The sequence below is a fragment of the Lipophrys pholis genome (assembly GCF_963383615.2).
Source record: "Lipophrys pholis genome assembly, chromosome: 15".
Lineage (NCBI taxonomy): Eukaryota > Metazoa > Chordata > Actinopteri > Blenniiformes > Blenniidae > Lipophrys > Lipophrys pholis.
In genome coordinates, this window is record NC_137642.1 from 8,023,776 (window position 1) to 8,046,884 (window position 23,109).

The 23,109-nt window shown below is 42.0% G+C and overlaps 1 protein-coding gene across 1 annotated transcript in view; it reads left to right on the plus strand.

Moving 5' to 3' along the window:
* The window catches only part of bicc1a (BicC family RNA binding protein 1a), a 71,358-nt gene that overhangs the window by 43,865 nt on the left and 4,384 nt on the right, over positions 1–23,109 (plus strand). The window contains exons 7-20 of the mRNA XM_080481427.1: positions 3,490–3,672; positions 7,306–7,557; positions 9,012–9,143; positions 12,699–12,915; positions 15,536–15,697; positions 16,456–16,628; positions 16,728–16,869; positions 18,320–18,473; positions 18,865–19,024; positions 19,533–19,572; positions 19,765–19,919; positions 20,105–20,267; positions 21,131–21,294; positions 22,222–22,321. Coding sequence (XP_080337553.1) covers positions 3,490–3,672; positions 7,306–7,557; positions 9,012–9,143; positions 12,699–12,915; positions 15,536–15,697; positions 16,456–16,628; positions 16,728–16,869; positions 18,320–18,473; positions 18,865–19,024; positions 19,533–19,572; positions 19,765–19,919; positions 20,105–20,267; positions 21,131–21,294; positions 22,222–22,321 — 2,197 coding nt within the window. The remainder of the gene's footprint in view (positions 1–3,489; positions 3,673–7,305; positions 7,558–9,011; positions 9,144–12,698; positions 12,916–15,535; positions 15,698–16,455; positions 16,629–16,727; positions 16,870–18,319; positions 18,474–18,864; positions 19,025–19,532; positions 19,573–19,764; positions 19,920–20,104; positions 20,268–21,130; positions 21,295–22,221; positions 22,322–23,109) is intronic.

Below are 23,109 nucleotides of genomic sequence, written 5' to 3' on the forward strand. Positions count from 1 at the left end.
TAATACAAGAATGAGCCCCGGTGCCTTTGGCAAACCCTTCCCCTTCCCGTTTCCTATCCTCCTCTGCAGCTTCAGTTTCAGTCTGACTGGAAGCTCGACCTCCAGCTTCATCTCTGCGGGCAGAGCGCCCCGGTGCTCATGTGAACCGTTTCATCTCTGAACTTTTTACTCCGTTTCAACACTGCGGCAGTTTCCTGCGCTGAACGCGTTCCTGCGCCACGAACGGACCAAAACTAACAAGGCTGTGTTTGCAAGAGAGAATGACGGAGCGAGTGAAGCCTGTGATGGAGCGAGAGACAAAACGAGAAGGTCGTGCGGGATAATTGTGCCGTGTGCGTTGGCAAACGCCAGCATACACTTGTAACCATACCTCTCCGTTCCTAATGGTTGTTATAATGGGCAACAAGACATAACATCGAGAATGTAGCTTTTTTTTGTCATGAGTGAAAATAAAGGATAATCAAACTTAACCATAGCAGTGATTTAATAAGAGCTTTGTAGCATGAACTGTCAAGAGCCACAAAGATAGTTGTGGCCTCCAAAGAAGATGGCGCATAAGTGAGTTTGAAGAAATAAAAAAAAAGACTTTCCTCTCAGCCAGTTTGGCTCCTCTCAGTGGAACCAGACATTCATCCTCAAATTATCCCGTGTTACCCAGATATTATGTGTGCTCTTAAAACATCAACAAGGGCATTGAATGGTGCCTGCTGGTTAAAATCATACATATTTTATAATCACTGTGTGACCGTGGCTCAAAGTGGATCCTCAATGCTTAAAGATGCTGACGTGTTGCTGTTTTAAAAAAAAAAAAAGGTTTAATTGTACAAACTTACAAATCCCAAACCAAAACCAACAAGGAGAAGGGAGTTCCAGCTGAAACAAACAGAAAGAAGAGAAGCCCAAACCAACCACACAATGGGCCGTCGAATTCGAGTCTGTCAGAGCCTGGCAATAGAGCCATCTAAAGTTAAAAAAAAAGAAAAAGAAATGGAACTGAGGAAACGTGACTGCCGGTGACTCTCAAACCACAACTTCAACAAAACTGGTGAGTCAACACAGAGGAGCCAGTCCTTCTCCTCCTCTTGGTTATAAAAGTCTCAGGTAGGCAAAGAAATAATCCTTCTGGTGAAAATATGTCACCACTTCCTGAACTAAGTCATTTTTTCAATCAGGGCAGCTCTTAATCTGTTAATCTTAATGTTTGATATCAAATCAATTAAAAATTTTAATGTTATACTCTTGTTTTCTGTTAGTGAGGGTTATAATATAGTTCTCTAGAATTGAGCTTTTTTAGTTTAGCTGCTACTAAGAAAATAACTAGATTTGTCCAGTGATAGATAGGGAAGTAAAATATACCACTCCATCTATTGTACCAAAGTTTCAGACAGCAGATTTAGGGATCAGGAATTAGGTAATGCTTAATTCTCACATTTCAACCAAAAGGTATTACTTTGTTTTTAAGTGTATTTTGTTATATTGCACCTTTCCAGCATCCAGATCTCTTCTACCATTAATAGACATTACGTTTCATACCTGACAGATGTGAAAAGATGACGATCATCTCTCTGGTGTTCCTTTATGGGATCGCCACAGCAGTTTATGTTACACATGTTACACGTGAAACAGGTTTTATGCCAGATGTCCTTCCTAATGTGCAGCTAAGATGCATTTGTGCACGGTGCGATTCAAATCCTAACTTTCTCGTCACAAGTTCAAACCTGCTGGACATCGCTGTCTAAAATGTGAAAATAGTTTCCTAAAATGCATAATATGTCTTTTTTAACTAATGCCAAACCAATATAAACAAGTAATAGCAGTAAAACATGTATTTTACACTGCAAGTACATTGAAATAATATTTGATTGGAATGTAAAGAAATATTCATGTATAATCCTGTTTAATCCGTTTAGCACGAAGGATGAGAACTCCTCATTGAATATATGAAAATACTACCAACGAAAGTATCTTCACGGGCCTGATTGTAGATATTTCCAGTGTTTTTCTTGAAGAATAAAAACAAAAACATGTTGTATGAAATTTCTAACCGCAATTTTTTATTTTCTTTATGCAAGAAAAACTGTGAGTAAGGTAATGTCCCATGAAATGCAATAAGAAGAGTTTTCCTCAGTTTGCTGACCCCCTGCTGTTGAGGTTACCAATCCAAGAGTGTACCATTTTTCTGGGTGGGCTTTCGACCACATCCTCCCCGATCTCTCCTGACATCAAATGTGGCCAAGCTGTTTTTATATATATATATATATATATATATATATATATATACACACACACACTCCTGCACAGTTCTAATGTCTACTGTATTTCTGAGGCCTCTTTGGGTGTGGTTGTGTTACGGGTCACTTATTGAGGTGATGGATTCTTCGGGGGTTTCTCGATGCTTTCAGTGGCGGAGCTGACAAGGCAGGTGATGAAAGGTCTTGCCAGTCGCTGTGCCTCGAAGATGTTTTCATTTTTCTTCATTTCTCGCCCTGATGTTTCTGATTGAATACACATGAACTTCATATTAGCCAGGTAGACTCTGAAGGGAGGGGGAAAAAAAGAGAGAAAAAAGGCTGTAGTCAGCTCTACCATAAAAATCGGTCTATTCTTCATTCAGCTCCCAACTCCTGCTGCTCGGCTCGTCCCTCCTGTATTTCCCTGACCTACATTTCTCGAGCTTTCAGAAAGCGAATGCTGAAACGTGATATAAATGTAAGGCTGAGCACATATGGGTCTGATCAGGGACGCATTTCTTTGGTCAGAGCAATTCATGCTGCTTGCCCTTCACTGGCAGCCAAAACCATTGTGGCTCTCTGCCTGAGAGTCAGTGTTTGGATAAGTGTGTGTGTGTGTTTGTGCGCGCATTCCCCTCAGTTGGTCGGTATATGGGTGTGTGCCTGTGTGATGTATGCATCAGCATGTGTGTGTACATAAAGTGAAGGCTTCCTGTCAGCTTATATCTTGTCTGAATGATGACTGCGATGCCAAGTAGAAGAGCTAATGTTAGTGCTGTGGTTTTGATACAGCGACGTGAAATTAATGCACGAGAATGAACAATGCATGAGAATGTAGTGGTATCACGAACAGTGAACTGTAGAGTGCTCCCATCGAACTGCTGACCTCGCTTTTTCTTGATTTATTAGTGCTGACACATTTACATGGCTCGTTCTGCCACCTTCTGCTAAACGACGGGTTGTTATGTCTGTGCGTCAACTCGCGTGCATGTACAATATGTAAGAAATCGGCCTTCTCGTTCTGTGTTTTCACTCGATGTCCAACTGGTTTGAATCAGTCCGACAGACGGCGCATTGTGATACAAGCTGCCAACTTTGCTTAATAAAATCTCTGCTTCAAACATGCAATGGTAAGGTATCCAGCAGGGTATAACGGCAATATTTAAGCCGCCAGCATGATGTTTTAAAGTGACCACACGTTCATAAGAATATTATGGATTTCACATTCCTCCTCCCGCTGCCCCCCTTCGTGTTGCAGGAGCTGCTACCTCTCGTCCTGTCTTTCGAGCTTCCGGCCATCATGCAGTCGGACCCCAGCTCCCCCACGGTGCAGCACATCTCACAGACCTACAACCTCACAGTCTCCTTCAAGCCCCCAACACGCCTCTACAGAGCCACCGGTGTCGTTCGCGGTTCACAGAATAACGCCAGTGCGGTCAAGGTGAGAATAGCCTCATAACTTGGAGGCGGTTTGCGGCTGGTGGTGTTGCAGAGTTGTGCGAGTAGCCAAAATCAATACTTTTGCATATTTGTTTGGAATAGAATAATGGGGATAAAAAGCCAGCTACAATATTGAGGAGGCCAACTGACTGTTGGCCTGAAGAACTCTCAAAAACACATGCAGTAACAGACTACCTGGAAACACTTAAAGTTTATGATCGGGAACGAGTAAATGTTTGGCTTTGCCTTTTGAGAAATCATTATTGTGCCTTTTAGTTTTTCTTTTGTCAACATCAATGCCATAACGTTAAACTCTGAGATGGCGTCATGTGAAACAGTGAGGTGATTAAAAGTTTAGATAAATGTCCTCTCTGAAATATTGCCTATTTGAGTTCCATATATCTTGTATGCCACTTTATCCAGTTCAGGGTTGAGACCTATGAGCCACTATAGGTCCACAATGGACACGTCACCCGGGTGTACACAGAGAGAGACGGTCACATTCACACTGTTGGGGAAATTGCATCTTCAATCGACTTGAAACGCATGTTTTTGAGCTGTGGAAGGAAACAAAGAAAGTCCCGAGCAAGGGTCTTGACTAGTGTTATTTGTACTGTGAGGCCAGAGTGAACGAGTCTGCACTAAATCCTCTAGTCAAAAATAGATTTGTTGTTGTAGTCATCGTAGCACAGTTTAAAGATACTCAAAAGAAAAAGTAAAATAAAGCTGCATATACAGGTATATAAAGATAATTTACTCCAATGAAATCATCTACTTGTTTTTTAGCAAATTTAGCTCAAGCTTAAATTTTGGGGTCTTAGAAACTTTTGTTTTGCCTCATGTGCTGCTGGTACCTCTTTTAACGGTTCGTTTCAAATTTAATTTAATGGATCATGACTGTTTAGGTGTGCATACTTTATGATGTTGTTCTGAACTATAATGCAGAATTGAATGAATGTCTTTGTGCACAGATTTTCGTTGTATGAATACTATAGAAACATCCCTCGTCTCGCCTGTTTAGATCCAACTGAACTTTGACCCGTAAACTTCTTGTCAGTCACTCTTGTGTTATTCTCCGCCCATGGCGAGCCACAGACCAAAATAAGGTTTCCCGAGCTGTGCGTCGAGGCCCACCAACACCGTCGACGTTCCACACTTTCCTCAAGTAAACCGCCTCATTGCTTTCAGCACTGCAGGGGCAACGGAGTGCTGAGAGATGTTTGGTTCCTTGAACTGAACGGCTGCTGGATCAGCTCCCTCCTAGAAAGGTGACCCGACTATCGTGTCCCCAGGGTTTACTTTTCATTTTAAATTGGTCTTGGAGTTTCTTTACCATGTTTCCTCTCTGAAGTCCGCGAATGTTGGTACTCATATTCTGAAGTTCATCATATAAACACTCTCGTGCATTTCCTCATCTGGCGCTTGGGTTGTTCATAGTCGAAGCCCGCCAAGACTTGTCATCTCTGCCAGAAAATTCATATCCACCACCTCACCTTTTTCCACGACCTTAACACAGCTCGATTTTGTTTGCCAGCCGCTGCATTTGGCGTATATTCCTTTATTCATGCACGCCGGTTCCCTTGTCATTGCCTGCCGCCATTACTGCATTTTATGTGTGCAAATGCGCAAGCGTTGCCCGTGAGTTTGTGGTGGGTCTGAGGGGTCAGTGAGGACCAGGAAGCGTGCAAGATGTAGGCCAGAGAGGATCAGAGGGATATGTGTGCTATGTTGTGTGGTCATGCGAGACCCTGGAAACACCTTTGAGGATTGCCAAAAACGCAGTGGATTGTTGACTTATGCTGGCCACAGCGTGTGGATTCCTGCTGCACGCTGGAAATGACCTGCTTCACAAGGCCAAGTGATGGCTTGCAGAGGCAGCGAGGAATGAGGCCGTTCAACAGGCCAGCAGTCGCAGTGGAAAATACAATAGCTTCCATTGATTGTATGAAAAAGTAATGGTCTCTGGATAACGGCACAGCGTGTTTAGCTGCTCTGCTCGTCAATTAATCTCTAAAGTCAAGTGGGATTTGTCAAAATCCCAAATTACTTTAGCTTTGTCATGGTCTATTCAAATGTTCACTATGTACTGTTTAATCAGTGGTTGTACATTCATAATGTCAGTTAATTAATTTTAAATTCAGTGCTGCTGCAGCAAAAGCTATTTAAAAAAAACCCTCAACAAAATAAATGTTGAAATTGCAGCTTAAAAAATGAATTGACGTTTTTTTTCTTGTTCACATCAGGAATCATTTTGCATATTGATTTGAGTGTGTTTGCTCGTTAAGCACATAATGTTGTTGTTGACCAAATGGTAAAGAAAGAAAACTGACAAAAACCAAATTTTATAAGCACTCATTACGTAATCAAAAACGTGAAATTAAAATGACAATATCAAAAGTAAGACCTAGTGGTTGGTGGTTAGTGGGACTATCCCAGGATCAAGTCCAACCCTGGAAACCTTTGTCAACAACATCGATGTCAAACATAAAGCCCGTGGGCCAAAACCGACCTGCCAAGTCTCCTATAAAATGTGTAAAATGTTCAAAGAAAACTTTTTTTTTGAACACATTTTTTGTTAAAAGCAAAAATATGCACAATTCAACGGATGTTTTTTTTTTGTTTTTGTTTTTTTACATTTCATTCTATTTTGCATCATATGGTATCATTAAAGTAGACTATGTCGAGATTGTAGTTATTTTCTGCAGTAATTGTTTAGTTTTTGGGGGGAAAAAGACACTTCCATCACGTATATTCTGCACCACAACAAAGAAAAACATTAAAGTTGAATTTTAAAAGTCATCCTGGCACTATTTTACCGATCCATCTCACTTGAGATGAAATTGGATTGTTTGTGGCCCCTGAAATAAACTGTGTTTGACACCCCGGTGTACAACTTGCTCACAACTGCACATCCTTGGGTTTTCTACCACAGTCCAAAAATGTTGATCTGAGTGTTTGTGATAGTTTGTCTCTGTGTTTTCCTGCTTCTAAAATCTGCTCCAGAGTTGGATTGACTTAAGCTCGTACCTGCTTTGCAACAGCAGTTCAGAGGAGAACGTAGTGAACTTCACCTTGCCGTTTTTACCCTTAATGACTGTATTCTGAGAATTGTGCTTATTTTCATCTTTGCCTCTGTGGTAAACACTCTTTTAAAAAAGAAAAAAAAAAAAAACTTGGAGGGAGTTCAGTGCAGCTTAAAAGGAATAAGTTTCACAAATGTTTTTACAGGTTGATCAAAGGTAAAGCAGATGTGAACCTAGTATTAGAAAGAGCATAAACAAGAATTAGGAATACTGATCAAGGTTAAGTATAACAAGCTAAACTAAGGCAAAATTCTTCATTACCTACATGTACACAATCGTGATGAACAGCATCTTGAAGCAAAGTGAAATATTCTTTTAGTATGACACATGAGCACCGGCAAGACACACACTAATCAAATGCATGTTTTTGGAGTTTGGGATGAAACCGGACAAAATGAGCGGCCACATAGTCTGGACCTGAACCGGGGCTATTCATGCTGTGAGGCGAGAGTGCTGCCCATTTGACCACATCGTAATCCTAATCATCAAATTTTAATCTGCGAGTTGACGTACGCGCTCATTAAATTCCCATTTGCTCTTTGTTCCCACAGAGGGGCACGGCTCTGTTGTTGGAGCACCTGGCAGGAAGCCTTGCAAGCACTATCTCAGTCACCACCCACTTGGACATCGCACCGCAGCACCACCTCTTCATGAAGGGACGCAATGGCAGCAACATCAAGCACATCACTCAGAGGACGGGAGCCCAGATCCACTTCCCCGACCCCAACAGCCCCCAGAAGAAATCTACGGTCTACATTCAGGGCACCATTGAATCTGTCTGCCTGGCACGACAGTACCTCATGGTGGGTACCTTTTTTGTTCTGTGCATTTTCTTCATCGACCCCCAGTGGTTACAAAATAGTCATTTTGGACTGAGAAGCTTTATTTTTGAGGTTAAGAGATGGCAATGGCATCATATTGCTACACAGATTCCACATACTGTGCGGTAATTTTAATGGAGGCCATTGTTTCATTACCATCATCATGGTATGTGTGAATGATACGTGGGTTTTAGGCTCGGGGCTTAAGAAGTAAACCACGATTGCCTTGGGGGTTTTCAGTAGCCTTGGGGAGAGATTTGCTTGGCTCCGCTTGTACTGCTGGAACATCTATGTCAGATAAACACAAATCTGTAGGAGACTCAAGGTCAGTTTGTCTTATGGTTGGCACATACCTGCACGCAAGACAGATACAAACATTTGCATTAGCTTGGTTTGGGTTCTTAATATACAGACTACTCTCATTGGTGCTCAAGATAATGGTTTGACCTTCATGTGCGGTACTTTGGAATTTCAACCTCGGTCGGCAGTTCACATTCTATGTGAGCGTTAGTCTTCTGGACCAATGGTATCACCTCAGATTTAAATTTCCTTTGGTTAAAACTGCTGCATGGTCATTCTTGTCCCGTTGCCCCTGACCACTGAGGCTACCCTTATCGGAATTACTCGACAATATAATCAGACGTTTCAAGAAATGTGTAGAAGTGATAGCTGTTTAATTACTGTTGGCTTCGAGCCTCTGCTGAGTGAGTGTGTATAACACATCGCGGCTGTAAACAGCTCTGGCTTTCTGTTTGGAGATCCATAATGTGGGGCAGTAATTCTGCCACAGCTGCCTTTTCTTTGTCTGCGGTCTCCCGGTTGGCCCCAGAGACATTTAGCAAATGCCAGAGTTGTTTCAGTAACTAAACAGGACTTTTCTCCTGGTCTGGAAAGAGTGTCTTTTACTGTCTCACTCAAGCTGTTGATTAACGGGACATTATTTAAAGTGCACCGAGTAATGACAGAAAGCAGGGGAATTGAGGTGGCGATTCTTGGAAAGAGGCGTACAAGGTGAGGCGGGTTGCTGTGAAAGTAAGAGTGCACATACAGGACAGGAGAGGAGAGTCCTGCCCGCAGTCATGCATTGTGCGATTCGGCCTCCTCCAGCCAGACTGTAGATTACAGCTTCAGTCTCGGGGCCCGTCGGACCCAGCCGTTCTCTATACTCTGCTGCTAATTACACCCACTCACAATTGTAGCGCTGTCCAGCTCTCAGACCAAAATATAGATGTCTGTGGTGCCTGCGGTGGTGATCATGCAAAGCAGATTGCTCTTGGAGGAATTTCCCAAACTCGCTGTGGGATCCCTCCAGCACTGAATCACATATTTATTGGCATAGCTAACTTATTGCCATACAAATCATATAATATAGTATGAGAACTTTCGTAGTGTTTCAAAGACGGTTTTTACATAGTTTGCATGTGTGTTTTCCACAGGGCTGTTTGCCGCTGGTATTGATGTTCGACATTAAAGAAGACATTGAGGTGGAGCCGCAGTGTATCACAGCACTAATGGAGCAGCTGGACGTCTTCATCAGTATCAAACCGAAGCCAAAACAGCCCAGCAAGGTATGGCCGCCCTTCTCCTGCTCCCACACAGCACTGAAACGTTCAGGGGATTCTAAATTCTTCATATAGCAGCCATGAAAACGCATTTCACTGCAGCCCCATCTAAAGAAGGGGTTTGAAAACAGTTCTATCTTAAATGTTTTTAAGAGGAGGGCTCTAATCTATACTGATGCCATTTTTTAAATAAACATAAACATCCAGTATAGAAAACCAATCTGTTTCAACACAAAACACAAGGATCGTAACTCACTACTGGCTTCTATGACAATATCTTATCAAGATATTTAGATAATAGAGTGCATAGTATTACAACATATTTTCATTTATTACATTTTATGGAACACAGAATTTAACAATGATCCAATAAAGGGATGTTTATAGCCATTTTTTTTATTGCAGCGTAAAGCACAAAGGCTGACCAACACTGCCACAGTCTTTTCATAGTAGTTACATGCACCAAAACAAAGTAAAAATGTAGAAAATAGTTCAGCAGACTTTCGCAGACGGTTATTGTGCTCAGAAAGTAATAGTAACTTTAACGTCTGGCTTTTGTTTGAAGACCATGATGCAGCCACTGTGGGAGTCTGTAACTAAAAGTTGTTGTTTTTTTACAGAGAGATTACTGAATGATAGTTAAGCATTAAAATATAATTTTCCTCGATTTTTATTTTATTTTATTTATTTATTTATTTATTTATTTTAAACCACCAATATTGAGAAAACAGCTGTGTGAAAATAAAATGAATTTTGCTTTGTTGTGTGACACACAACTAGTGCGTCACTATGATCAGTACATAGGCAACTGAAGTGAGCATGTTTGGAATGTAAAATCAAGCAGGGCTATATGTATCAAATTAATCACTTGAGATTAAATAAATTATCGTTTGGACTTAAAATGGTTAAATAATACAGTGTTGGAAATTGGACCTATGTGTTGATGCAATATTTGTACATGCAGTACATTAGAAGAAAGTTTTTACTGAAATTTAAGGACCTATAAGAGGTGTAGTAATTGCGAAACCAAAGCAAACAAAAAAAATGTTTAACAACTGTTTAAAAGTCGGTGTGTGAGGTGAGAGCCACAGTTTAAAGCTGCAGTGTCTTAAGATTAAGAAATAACTATTGGTGAAGTTGTAGGTGACAACTAACCTAAATATAATTACTATTGTCGTACCTTGCAGAAGTATATTGGAGAATATGCAGGATGCGTCTGATGAACTATAAGATGTCTGTATCCTGCCAGTTGGAAGCAGATATTTAGTCACTTAAGTCAATCAGGTGTATAGGAGCGCCTCCGCCACTGATCGAGGTGACAGAGACGTCAGGAGAGCACTTGTCTTTCATACAGGATATTCTTCCAATTATGTTCAACATAACAAAAGCTATACAAATAGCTATGTTAAATCAAATGCATGCATTGAGATACAGGGTTAAATTGTTTTTCTGTTTTCTCTGTATATTTACTTACTTATTTATACCAGAATTGAATAAATATAGACACACTACTCCTTGTTACTGCAAGTGTTTTGTGTGTGTGTATTTAATCCTGGTCTACTGTTTGAAACATTGGGTTTCTCTCTGTTAAAAGCGCCTAGAAATGACTGTGTTCTTTTGGTGCTATATAAATAAAGTTGAATTGAATCGTTTTAAGTGTTACAGACTGCACCTTTATTAAGCTGGTCTAATGGCTGTGTCTCAGTATGTTGTATAGTTACCTCTATTTACAATTTCTGATGCGCACGACAAGTTAAATAAAACAGGACACTATCCAATCATTCATCAGCATGTTGGGATGAAACCATCCTGAGAGAAAATATTGAATATTTAATTTGCCCCCCCCCCCCACTAAAAAAATACAGTGTTCCAATTTGTTGTGCAAACCAACAGACCAAAGTGGATAAATGAGATTAATCATTCAATATGAAGCCAAGCTCTGCTTAATGTTGTGTTTGGTAGGAAACATGTCCGAGCTTCATACCCTGCACACGCATAACTGCTGTCTTACTTGATTAAATGCAGCGTCAGGCAGAGGTAAGAAATAGAAGAAATGACAACCATGGAACAAACAACGCACTGTTCCTTCTCAGGAGTGTTCTCCATCAAAATTGTCACAGCGTGACACTGGAATAAATAGCAGATTACCTTGTCATATTTCATCAGTGTGTGAAATTGGAAAATAGGAAATGGATCCATATTTTTGAGGAGAATCGTGCATCACCGGCACGGAGAAGCTTTGGCACATCAGCACCTGTCGGCACTTGATTCACCGGTGTTTCCTCTCTGGTCTGCATCTTCCACCTCACCCAGTATTTGTGTGAAGACTCCTATTTGCACATAGTGTGTATTGGCCTTCACCTGTAGTCATCTACTGGGGTATAGCAGTATAATGGGTGGACATTAAATCATTCCCATATGAAATTGTGATTTGCAATCTTTTACAGTAACTGCAGTACACTTGTATTATGTCTAAAGTTAACCTCTAATGTTATATGTGGCCAGATGTTCAACAACACCTGATGTGTCTTATCATATTTCACCCCTCGGCCCATCACGTGACTGACTGTCCGAAGTGCCCACGTCCCACCCGTAGCCATGGCCATATGCCCAAACCAGACAGGCCTGTGGGGACTGTTGTGGAGGTGCCAGTGTAAACACTGAACCCGGCCCAGAACCTCTTAAGAACCCTTCACTGAAACATTTTAACGAGGTGACAGCCATAATTCAAAAAGGCCTCTCCAAATGTGTACCACAGCCTCTGTGCTCCCAGTACTTTGGCAGACCCATAAAGGGGGGTGTGTGTGTGTGTGTGTGTGTGTGTGTGTGTGTGTGTGTGTGTGTGTGTGTGTGTGTGTGTGTGTGTGTGTGTGTGTGTGTGTGTGTGTGTGTGTGTGTGTGTGTGTGTGTGTGTGTGTGTGTGTGTGTGTGTGTGTGTGTGTGTGTGTGTGTGTGTGTGTGTGTGTGTGTGTGTGTGTGTGTGTGTGTGTGTGTGTGTGTGTGTGTGTGTGTGTGTGTGTGTGTGTGTGTGTGTGTGTGTGTAGAGGCTGATTATTAGGCTGACTATTTTAAAGGCTGGCAAAGCACAAAGAGCCAAGACATGATTTCTTACTTACTTTGAAGTTCATAATTGACATATTCAAGTAATGTGGATTGAGTAAATTTGTGCTTCATCATGCAATAATCACCGTCTGGTGTTACTTCATAGTCTCGTCACTCATATCGAAGAATTAACCGTTTGATTAAAAACTGCTTTCTTTCCAACTTTGCTTCCACGTCTTTCTCTCTCCCACATTGCCTCAATGTTTATCCTTCTAATCTTCCCTTATTTCCCCCTTCCTTCCTCCCATTTACATTTGTCTCCCCCCCCCTCAGCCTCCCTTTCACTCCCTATCTCCTGTGCCAACATTCCCGCGCCTATCTTTCCTCCCCTGCATCGTTCTCATGTCTTTTTACCCAACGTTTTCTCCGGTCTGTCTCCTTCCTGTCGTTTCCATGTCCATTGCCCCACGTTTGCCTTGGTTTCTCATCGTCTCCTCCTCCGTCGTCCATCTCTCCCAGTCTGTGATAGTCAAGAGCGTGGAGAGGAACGCGGTCAACATGTACGAAGCCCGAAAGTTCCTGCTGGGCCTCGAGAGCAACGGAGTGTCCTCTTCTTCTTCCTCCTCCTCATCCTCCTTGGCGTTAAATCCCACCACGAACGGTCCGTCCCCGTCCCTCATCTGCCCCGTCGGCCTGGACATCCTGGCCTCAGCTGGCCTGGGGCTGAGCAATCTGGGTAATGAGACTTTATAACTTGTGAAGAAAGTTCTACCGCTTAGATTTTTTTTGTTTTTGTTTTTTGTTCACTCGATGACAAGAAGATAAATTGGTGAAGAAAGATAAGACACCATTCCTATTCTGGGCAAACTGCATTAGAGATAAAAACATCTTTGTGAAAGAGCTAATATCCTCATTCGTCAATGCCATTCCCATCTGTAACTGTCACACACTCCAGCACACACAGTATTCCCTCCTAAAATCCAACGGTATATCTCCGAAGCAGATGTCCCCAAAGCCTGCGAACGCCATCTTAACCAAATCAGCGAGTGCATGTTACTTTACAGTGAAAGTCAAATACCTTCACTATCCACATAAATCACAAGCTGTGACTCATGGCATCCTCTACATGCATTTTTATAGTGGGAGATTTCTGCAGAGCAGATGTGATCAGGATGGCGTGAATCATGCCAAGAAGCGAGTCTGTCCACATCCTGGATCAGCCAACTATCAGAAAATATCCTTAAGACATATTTAGTTGTGCTGCTCGGAGTGAATCATGGCCTCTGGATTCACACGATGATAAAAGTTTAGTGTTGGAGCTTGTTTGTCTGCAGCGCTGACCTCAGTGCGGGGGTGCAGATGTTTTGCTCTCGAGACATTTAATGGATGGAAGTAGGAGTAAAGATTGTTTTCCATGTGTTTACTCTTACTTATCGGCTTATTTGTTGGTTCAAACTGTTTAAAAACATAAGAATGACGACGTGAGAGATGAATCAATTGGGCAGATAACTGCAAGTAGCTCGTGAATATATTCCTAACACTTTATCTGTGTTCGGGGCTAAATTTACTATAAATGTGGTTGTTCATCTCGTGCTGTGCCAAAGTGAATTCTGTTGAAAAGAGAAGCACCGTGTTTATCTTCTGCGGCTATCTGTAGTGATGCAACCTTCTATTCATTTTACAACTCTCAGTAATACTTGTTCAGTATTTGTTTAATTAGTTTGTTGAAAATGGAAATTGCAGAAACTTTAAATTTGTATATGTTACTTATTTAAGTAATGGTCATCTAACAAACTAGCAAATGCGGATATCAAGACTTGTTTTTCTGGATCTTAGCAAGTAAATCTATATCCCTGGTCTACAAACATCTTAATATGGTTTGAATCACAGATTAAAGAAAAATCTGAGTTATATCTTCCACAATTAATATTTATTTATTTCTATTGCATTCATCATTTTGAATGCAATTTCTGATCTCTTTTTATACACAATATAATAAACCATATTATTCTTCAATTTGATCTGCAAAAAATAGTTTGAGGCAAAAAGAGCTTTTCATTCAAGATTTTTAATGACGGTCACCATTTTACTTGTAAAATAGAAATAAATGCATAATTTGCATTTAATATGTCACATGTATTTATTTTTATATTTTTATAAAAAATTTCATGCAGAAAACTTTGATTTTTGATGACTAAAAATTGACAAAAACAAAGTTTAAGTCTCGAGCGCCACATTTTGAAGAAATGCTCATAAGAGATGCTCGGCATTTTCACTTGAATTTAAACATGTCCTAAAATAACTCTACAAATGTCTTAATGTATCTACTGGTCTCCCACCAAGAACCCTATTCATTACATTTACATAAATGAAACACCCTGCAAGGATGGCAAAAATGATTGTTTGCTGAGTGACTGGCTGAACTCCTCATTGGTGCAGATTCTCCTGGTTCAAACGTGATAAAGCTGAACATTTCCATGTATCTAGGAGGTAAAACGAAATGACATTTACCATCTTATAGGTTGATTGTAATGTGCAACATCACTAATATTGAAGGTTTTTGTTTGCATTTGCAAAATAATTTTTTTTGTTTAATGAGAAAAGAAACGTCTCGTGATCATTGTTTTTCTGTGCGGCAGAACTTAAACATAAATAAGTTAAATGTCTAGTTTTATATCACCAGTACTATATTAATTGACTGAATTCTTTGTTTTGTTTTGGGTTTTTTTTATATTCAAATATTTTGTGTCCTTTGAAAACAATAGGACTGAATAAAATCTTATAAACGGGTCACAAAGGAGCCGTAAACTTAAAGGGTTTTCTTGCCATCTCATTTAAACCCAGTGGCCTGGGGGTGAAGTTGTGGACGACCGCATCCTGGACTTTAGTAATTGCTACATGCCTCTTTTCCTCAGATTACAGGCCAACCTTCCAGAAGAATCCCTGGCCTTATTCCTGGAGCCAAACGAGCCCCTTGTTAAAGCCACAGACCTGCGTCTTTCTGTTTTCATACACTGTTGGGTTAAGACACCAAGCACCACACTGTTGGTGCCCTCGATAACACGGTTTCACTGGCTGGGGGAGGACACGTTAGATGTGTACTTATGTATGCGTGACCTTGTCGAAATGTAAGAAATTCTTCCTCTCCGTTGCTTTCTGGTTGATGGGATTCCAGTTAAATAGCTGGAAGACCGGGATCATTTTCTGAGGGTCTGAGTGTAACGTGTGATTAGCCTGAGAACTGGCTCCGCGCTTTGACGGGACCACCACCAAGTCACGCGTCTCCAATTTTCACCGTTCTTTCTTTTCACCATTCAGTTTCTTTTCTTTTTTTTTTTTCTTCACATCCTCTGAAGGTTTTCTGGGTGCGACAGCTCCCCACTCGCTTCCCAACTCTGCTGCTCCCAACGCCGTGCTGAACAGCTTAAACTCCTCCATGAGCCCCCTGCAGACCCCAAGTCCAAGCACCCCGACCCCCACGCCCTCCCTGTGGCCCAGTTCACTCACCAGCACCCAGGGTTCGTATACAGCATCGTGCAAATGTGCATGATAATTATTTTCTTGAAAAATCATATTTTTATGATGAAATACAGCTACTACAAACACATGAAATTAGTGGTTAATATTTTAAAATACATGTAACGGGACACGGACGGATGCACAGACAATCCAGTTCAAAATTGAGTGGCTAATTTTTTCCTGCATGTTATTTGCTTATTGTGCGACAATAAATTTCTTTATGTGATTTATTATGTATTTAAATTGTCTTGTTACATAGTTGTTTATTTTCATCAGTCTTGCTCGAGCTGCAATGATGCTGGTGATGTAATCGTATTTGATATGTTATTGTCCGGCTCATTCATGATAATAGAAATGTTAAGTCATACAAAATGGCTATTTTATCTCACATGCAAACTAGCACAAAATGAAAACTAAGATCTTAATTTAAAAAAAAAGGTTTTCTGTGCAGAATTATTAGTAATAACATTTTAAAAGTTGTCATGTGAATGAAGTGCAGATGTACTAAAATGCCTGATAAGGCAAGAAAACATGAGTATTTTAGCTTGTGCCTGGTTGTTTTCTCTGCAGAGTCAGCATGTGTAGGAGAGAAATGTGTATCTTCTGGATAAACTTTCAAAACCTCATGATGTTGCACTCGCGACCTAAATATGATTCTACTTACTCTGGCAAAGCAAAGACAGACAGCGAGCCTCCAGATAAGCATTTTGCCTACGATTCATTAAGGAAGTGTTGATCCTACTGTCTGTGGTTTCAGGCTTCTCGTCTCAGCTGATGCTGCACCCCGCCGCTCAGGCCACGCTGAGCAGCATCCTGCTGTCGAGCGTACAGGGTTACACACAGAACACGCCGTCCCCCCCGCCGGGCCTCGCGCCCATAGACAAGCAGTCCAACGGAGTCCCCGACTGCACACTTAATGGACACGTCAAGGTTTGGCAGGCTTTTATACTCACCAGTTGCTTTTAGTTGACGTTACCTTTCATGTATTTTGTTTATTTATTTTTCCGTCTCTGAATGTTGCCTTTGTAGCATTCTGCTTCAGTCTATGGGAGGTTAGCATCCGCGTCGCTCGCAGAAACCGTTTTGAGTCCAGCGCCGTGTGATTCGGTCCAGGAGGCCAGCGGACACAATCCATCAGAGCCGCTGTCGAGCAAGTCCAGCCCGGACGAAGGTATTCCCCGCAGGGAAATGCAACCAGCTTCACAGAGACACTTGGTTGAATGTTTGGATCACTACCATATTAAGTTTGTGTATTTTCAACGCATTTTTAAACATTTCAAACTATTATTCTGATATGATTTGTGCCCTGAAAGTCAAATAATAGCTGTGAGGGGATCGCGTTGCAGAATATGTGGTTTTAGGCTGTACACCAGTGAGGTGCGGACGTAACCCCGTCTACATGTGTTTTGTGGATTTATTCATTAAGAATGCATAGCTCAGTGAAAGCACCTGTTTGTTTCTTTTAGCTCAACGGTTTTAACAATAACTTCCCATCCAAACCGTCAATCCAACCCTGCTCGGATTTGAAAACTCGACCTGACAGGCGCAAACTGCTTCTAAGATTAGATCAAAATAATTCAATTTTAACTATATTTTTGTATGTATCATATATGATTTCGAAGCGAAACATTCACTGGTGCCAGAAAGTTCACTGTAAACAGGTACTTAGTTGCAGCGCTTTCCTTTAGTGCTTTGTTTAAATTTTAAACAATCTTATGATTTCTATGTTATTGTAACCATGAATAAACATAATTTTTAAGCAGGTTCAGCTTTTCAGACCGAACATAAAGGTGCAATTTAAGCTCTTCCACACAGGATTTATGTAACCCTTAAACCCACTTAAAGGAGCATGCCTTGAGTGAACAGAGTTCTATTTTTTTTTCTATACCGTCCTGCTAACCTCATACTCCCTCTGACTGCACTTATTGGACTGGAGACAGATTAACTGCTGGTCTCCAGGCGCTTCAGAAAGGCCCTCATTTCCTCTTGTGTCTTACGTTCGTGGTTTTCCCCTCAAACTTTCCCCTCTCACGCGTCTCGTTTTTCCCCGCTGTTTTCTGTGCCGGTCCTCCCCCAGTGCGGTGCATCCTGGTGAGTTTTTCCCCTCCCTCCCTCCCTCGCCTCCTCCATGTTTCAGGATGTGTTTGGACTGGCTCGCCCAGTCCGCCTGTCCGTCTCGGCTGCTGCACCGTCGACCGAACGAGTCCAGGGGAATTGTTCAAACATTAAACCCCAGAGAGCTTCATTAGTCAGACTGACATCATATTATTTTTAGGCCATACAGCCGGTGTGCATTCAAATATTTTCAAACTTGCTCACGCCCATCGACGACTTGTTACATGCAGCATGTTCTTGTCGAGCAAAGTGTAAAGCAGATGAAAACCAGTATGATCTCAGCTGCTGTGTTTTTAATCCATCCATGTGATCCAAGTGAGACTCATCACGCTTTAATTCATGCACACGTGCAGCACATCAGTCCACATGGCTAAACAGAAATACTCCTTTACAATAAACAGACTGTGTACGCCACATTAACATCGAACCAGAAGTGTTTCAGCTGTGGGTTCTGCGTCTTCTGAACAGAAGACGGAGAGTAATCTGGCTGTGTTTGTGTCTCGCAGGCTCTGACACATTTGTAGAAGTGGGCATGCCCAGAAGCCCCTCTCACTCGGCGAATGGCAGTGAGCTGAAACAGATGCTGGCTTCGTGTAAGACATCATCAGGGAAACGACAGGCTGTGGAGCTCCTGCAGGGCACCAAGAACTCCCACCTACAGTACGTCTGAACCTCGAGCTCAAGTTTTTTTTTTTGTTTTTTTTTTTTGTTTTTTTTTCCTGTTTCACTTCTTTAAGAACTCGCGCTGCTTAAATGTACCAGTACTGTATTAATAGTTTCATGCAATGATGAAATGGTATTTATGTGAAGCAATCCAGAAATGAAAGATTTTATCTATGAAATTGGACAAAATTTAATGATGAAACATAAAACGACAGATGGTTATTTAGCCCCATGTGGGGATCGAGGAGTTTAAGGCTCTTGCTCCCATATGGACCGTGTTACACATGCTTACACTGTGCATCAGTATTTGCTTCAGTGAGGAGATGAAGCGGTGGTGGATTTTGTTTTCTTTTTCACCCGCCAAACAATATTTCCTTATTTCCACCAGTTCCGACTGCCTCCTCTCGGACGCCGAGTCCAGCTCCTCGGACAGTCCTGTGGCCGACAAGAGAGCACCGGGCAGCGAGCGGGCAGCTGAGAGGGCAGCTCAGCAGAACGAGAGGGAGAGGATCAGACTGGGACCACAGACGTCCTTTGCAAGCATGCAGGTAGAACACACACAAACACACACGCACGCACTGTCAAATTAAACCGATCCGTTGCTCATGGAGGGTATGATAAAGCTATATTTGATTGGACTGAATCAAAGTAAAGCGGGATAGTTGAAGAGGAGCACCTTCGTGATTGCCCATGTGCGTGGCCTGGGCCCTTTTAAAGATGACGCTTTGCCGTCGGTTCATGTTTGAAAATGGCGGTGCAAGATGCCGCCACAGCGAAACGCAAGGGCCAGTTTTCTAAAACTTGCGGTGAACCTGTGCAAGCTCAAGACAGATTTTTCTTTCTGCTGAACAAGTGCGATAAACACACTTGAGCTTTCACGAATGGTCTGTTTAAATTACCTGCAGCATCTTCAAATGAAGATTCTGGAGAAAGAAAGAAACCAGTAAAATCTGCGCTGAAGTTATAATCCTTCTAAGTCAGGAGATACACACATACTCAAAATACAGTTTTGTTGGTAGTTAGTACTAAATGAACCAGTTTCTTCTGTGTTCTCAGGCATTTGATTATGAACAGAAGAAGCTTTTAGCAACCAAAGGTGAGTTTTCATTCATTTCCCATCATATATGAATGTATTGATGGCAGTGCCAGGACTTAAGAGCACGAATTACCTTTATGCATGTGTGTTTATGTTATGTAAATAATACAATTACCAGTAAGTGAATCCTCAACATTTCCATGAGAAAACGTTTTATCACGCTTGCTTCTCTGCACGTCTGTTGTCTCCCAGCCATGTTAAAGAAGCCTGTGGTGACCGAGGTGCGGACTCCGACCAACACTTGGAGCGGTCTGGGCTTCTCCAAGTCGATGCCAGCTGAGACCATCAAAGAGCTGCGGAGAGCAAATCACGTTTCTTACAAGCCCAGCATGAGCACCACATATGAGGTCAGACACACAGACGACGACCCCCCCCCCCCCCCCCCCCCATGCTCCACAAATAGGTTCTTGGTCAGGCTGTAGGACATTGGATTTCTGTTTGTGCACCATGTTGAGATTAGATGCAGTCAGCAGTCCTCAACTTCAGTTTTTCTTCAATGTTTTGGACTTTCTTTTTTTATATCCTTTCTCAGGGTTCCCCGCTGTCCTTGTCTCGGTCCAGCAGCCGAGAAGGCGTGGGGAACGGCAGCGACTCTGACAACTGGCGGGACAGGAACGGCGGTGGCAACGGCCTGCCAAGCCACACCGAGTTTCCCTCAGTTGTCGGCAGCCCCAAGAGGAAGCAGAATAAATCTGGTCAGTGACAAGTCTTTTTGTAGCATCCGTCTCACAAACAAACACATTTTTCTTTGTTCATTTAAGTTCTTACATACATGTAAGTAAAAAAAAATAAAGTGTAATGTTAACACAAAAAAGATTTAATCATGCACAGTCATGCTATACCATTCTCAACTACGGCATGATTGTTATTTTCTGATTAAAATCATGAAAATGACAGTACTGAATACAGAAAGACATTTCCAAAGAACATATTAAGAAAATGGTTGGCAGACATGAATTTCTTTTTCTTTTCTTAACTATCTTCACTAGTTTCGCTTAGATTAAAAACATCCTTCCGGTTTAGGCTCTCGCTCCGACCAGAAACCTTTAACGTCTCCCACCAGAGCAGCCCTGGTGTGCCGCCCACGGTGCTGATTGGCTGCTGTTCCCTTCCTGTTGCACTTTGTCTGTCTGCTTCAGTTATCATCACTCTCACACTCCGGTTCCACCTGCTCCTTCCGAAGCGTTTGAGATGCAGCCTTTTTATGGCTTGTTAAACAACTTCCAGCACATGTAGCAGGCTTGTCTTCTCCCCGGCGTGATCAGCCAGTCGGGAGTTTATTGCAGCTACTGACATCTGACTGACTCAGTCAGGTGTCTGCAGATCACATCTTGTTTCTATTGTTTCTGAGCACCATCATGTTGTTGTTGCTATGCTGAACTCTACATAGCACCATGAGCGGAATATGTCAGCCTGAATACAAGATAAACCCATTTTAATTTTTTATATACTGATCTAAACAGATGATAGAATTCTGTGGTTATTTAACTGTTTTTTTCTGCATGCAGTCATTGTTTGTTTCTTTACATTGAATTGGTTCGATCCTCTCGTTTGGCAGCTGCAGAGCATTTCCTCAGCAGCAGTAACTACATGGACTCCATCTCATCAGTAACGGGGAGTAACGGCTGCAGCCTGAACTCCTCTCTGAAAGGCTCCGACCTGCCTGAGCTCTTCAGTAAACTGGGCCTGGGGAAATACACGGACGTCTTCCAGCAACAAGAGGTACGACACACTGCGCTCCGACTTCTCCTGGGTTGATCATCGCAACTGGTGAACTGTTCACTGACCAACTGACTTGTGATGGAGTATGAAAATATGAAAATGCATATTATTGTGCTTTTGCTTTAAAGTAGCGCGCTGGTTTTAATGCACACTACTGCTCTTAATCTAGATTGTGTTGACCTCCAGAACAACACAACATTTACTGTGTGAAAGGCTAATGTGAAAACAGTAAGTATAGAAAACACAGAATTAGAACCTATGTTGTAGAAAGTTCATTGGAAAATCTATCCGGACTATTTCTCTCAAGGATATTTTCCCCTCTCTGGCTTTGTCCGTTCATTTCTTTTAGTCTTTGCTTGGCCAATACTGACTCTCGGCTATTCAGTTGGTGCTTATCTACAGAATAAAAAACGGTTTGGGTGTGTGAGACTGTGCAGCCCACCGCTTCTCTGCATCATTTTTACCCACTTTTTAAACATTGTTGAAGACTGAATGGTGGTTTGAGTTTGGCCCCGAACCTGGAGTGAGGTTACTCTACAAATCTCTTCTGTACAGTTAGTCTCACTCTCACCTCTATTTAAATTTGATTGTCATTATTCATATGTAATAAGAGATGATAATAGGAGGATGCAGAGGAACTATTTGCGACGAGGTTCACCACATTTTTCTGCTTCTCTGCTTATCAAGCAAATGTGATGGAGTACGGCATGACGCCACACAGTGTATTTTGTTGGAAATCTGATAATAGTTGTTTTGTTTCAAACCGTTTTATTTTAAAGGTTTAATGTAATGTATGGCAATTATTTTGCAGTGTAATATTAACTCTTGCACTTTGATCCAAGATGTTTACGGACGAAGGTCTCCTTAAGGTTGAGGCTTCAGGTCTGTGGTGAAAACTGAGGGAAATGGATTTATTGCTGCTTCCAGATCGACCTCCAGACATTCCTGACTCTGACCGACCAGGACCTGAAGGAACTGGGAATCACCACCTTTGGCGCACGCAGGAAAATGCTGCTCGCAATCTCCGGTACGAATACAGTACATGCAACTACTCACTTGCGTTTTTTTCTTTTATTAACTTTTTGGAAGTGTATGCAATGATTTCTGTGTGTTGCAGCATTGAACCGATGGCTTGGCCTGCACAACCCCCAGTGACACAACTTCTGCTGCACATTGTACAGTTTACTTTTCAGATCTTTAGACTGGAGCATGGTTTGCTTTGTCAAAGAGTAAATGTGGTCAACTGTCTTGCTCAAAAACTCGACAAGGGAATCTCCCTCTTGCTTCATGGGGAGAAGTTCCCCAGTTGGAGGCCAACATTAGCTTTTGGGGCCCTTCTGTGTGGAGTCTCTGTGTAGGTGGTTGACTAGAACACTGTAGGTCTTGATACTCTATTTTGATTGCTTGCCGAGATCTGATTTCTTTGCGCGATCGTTCACACTACATTTTAAATGCAACCTCCATCAGACTGCAGTGTGATTGCAGTGTGACTGCACTTCCTCCAGCATACATTCGTGATGTCACTCGCATCAACGACAAGGAAGTCGCATACATGCAACTGGACCGTTAAGACGTCGGTCGCATTGAAAGACATCGGTTGTCCGATTTGGTGCCACATGTGATGGAGACCTGGGTCTGGTGTGCGACAATCGAAATTGCAGCCATCACATGGTCACAATACGGCTCGGATATGGGTCACTTGTGAGCAGAGAAATAAAATTGGGTCGCATTTGCCAGTTTCCAAATCTGGTCCTACCAGCAGATCACACAGATTAGCCTGTGCTTTTTTTTATTCAATCTAATTTTGGCTTCACT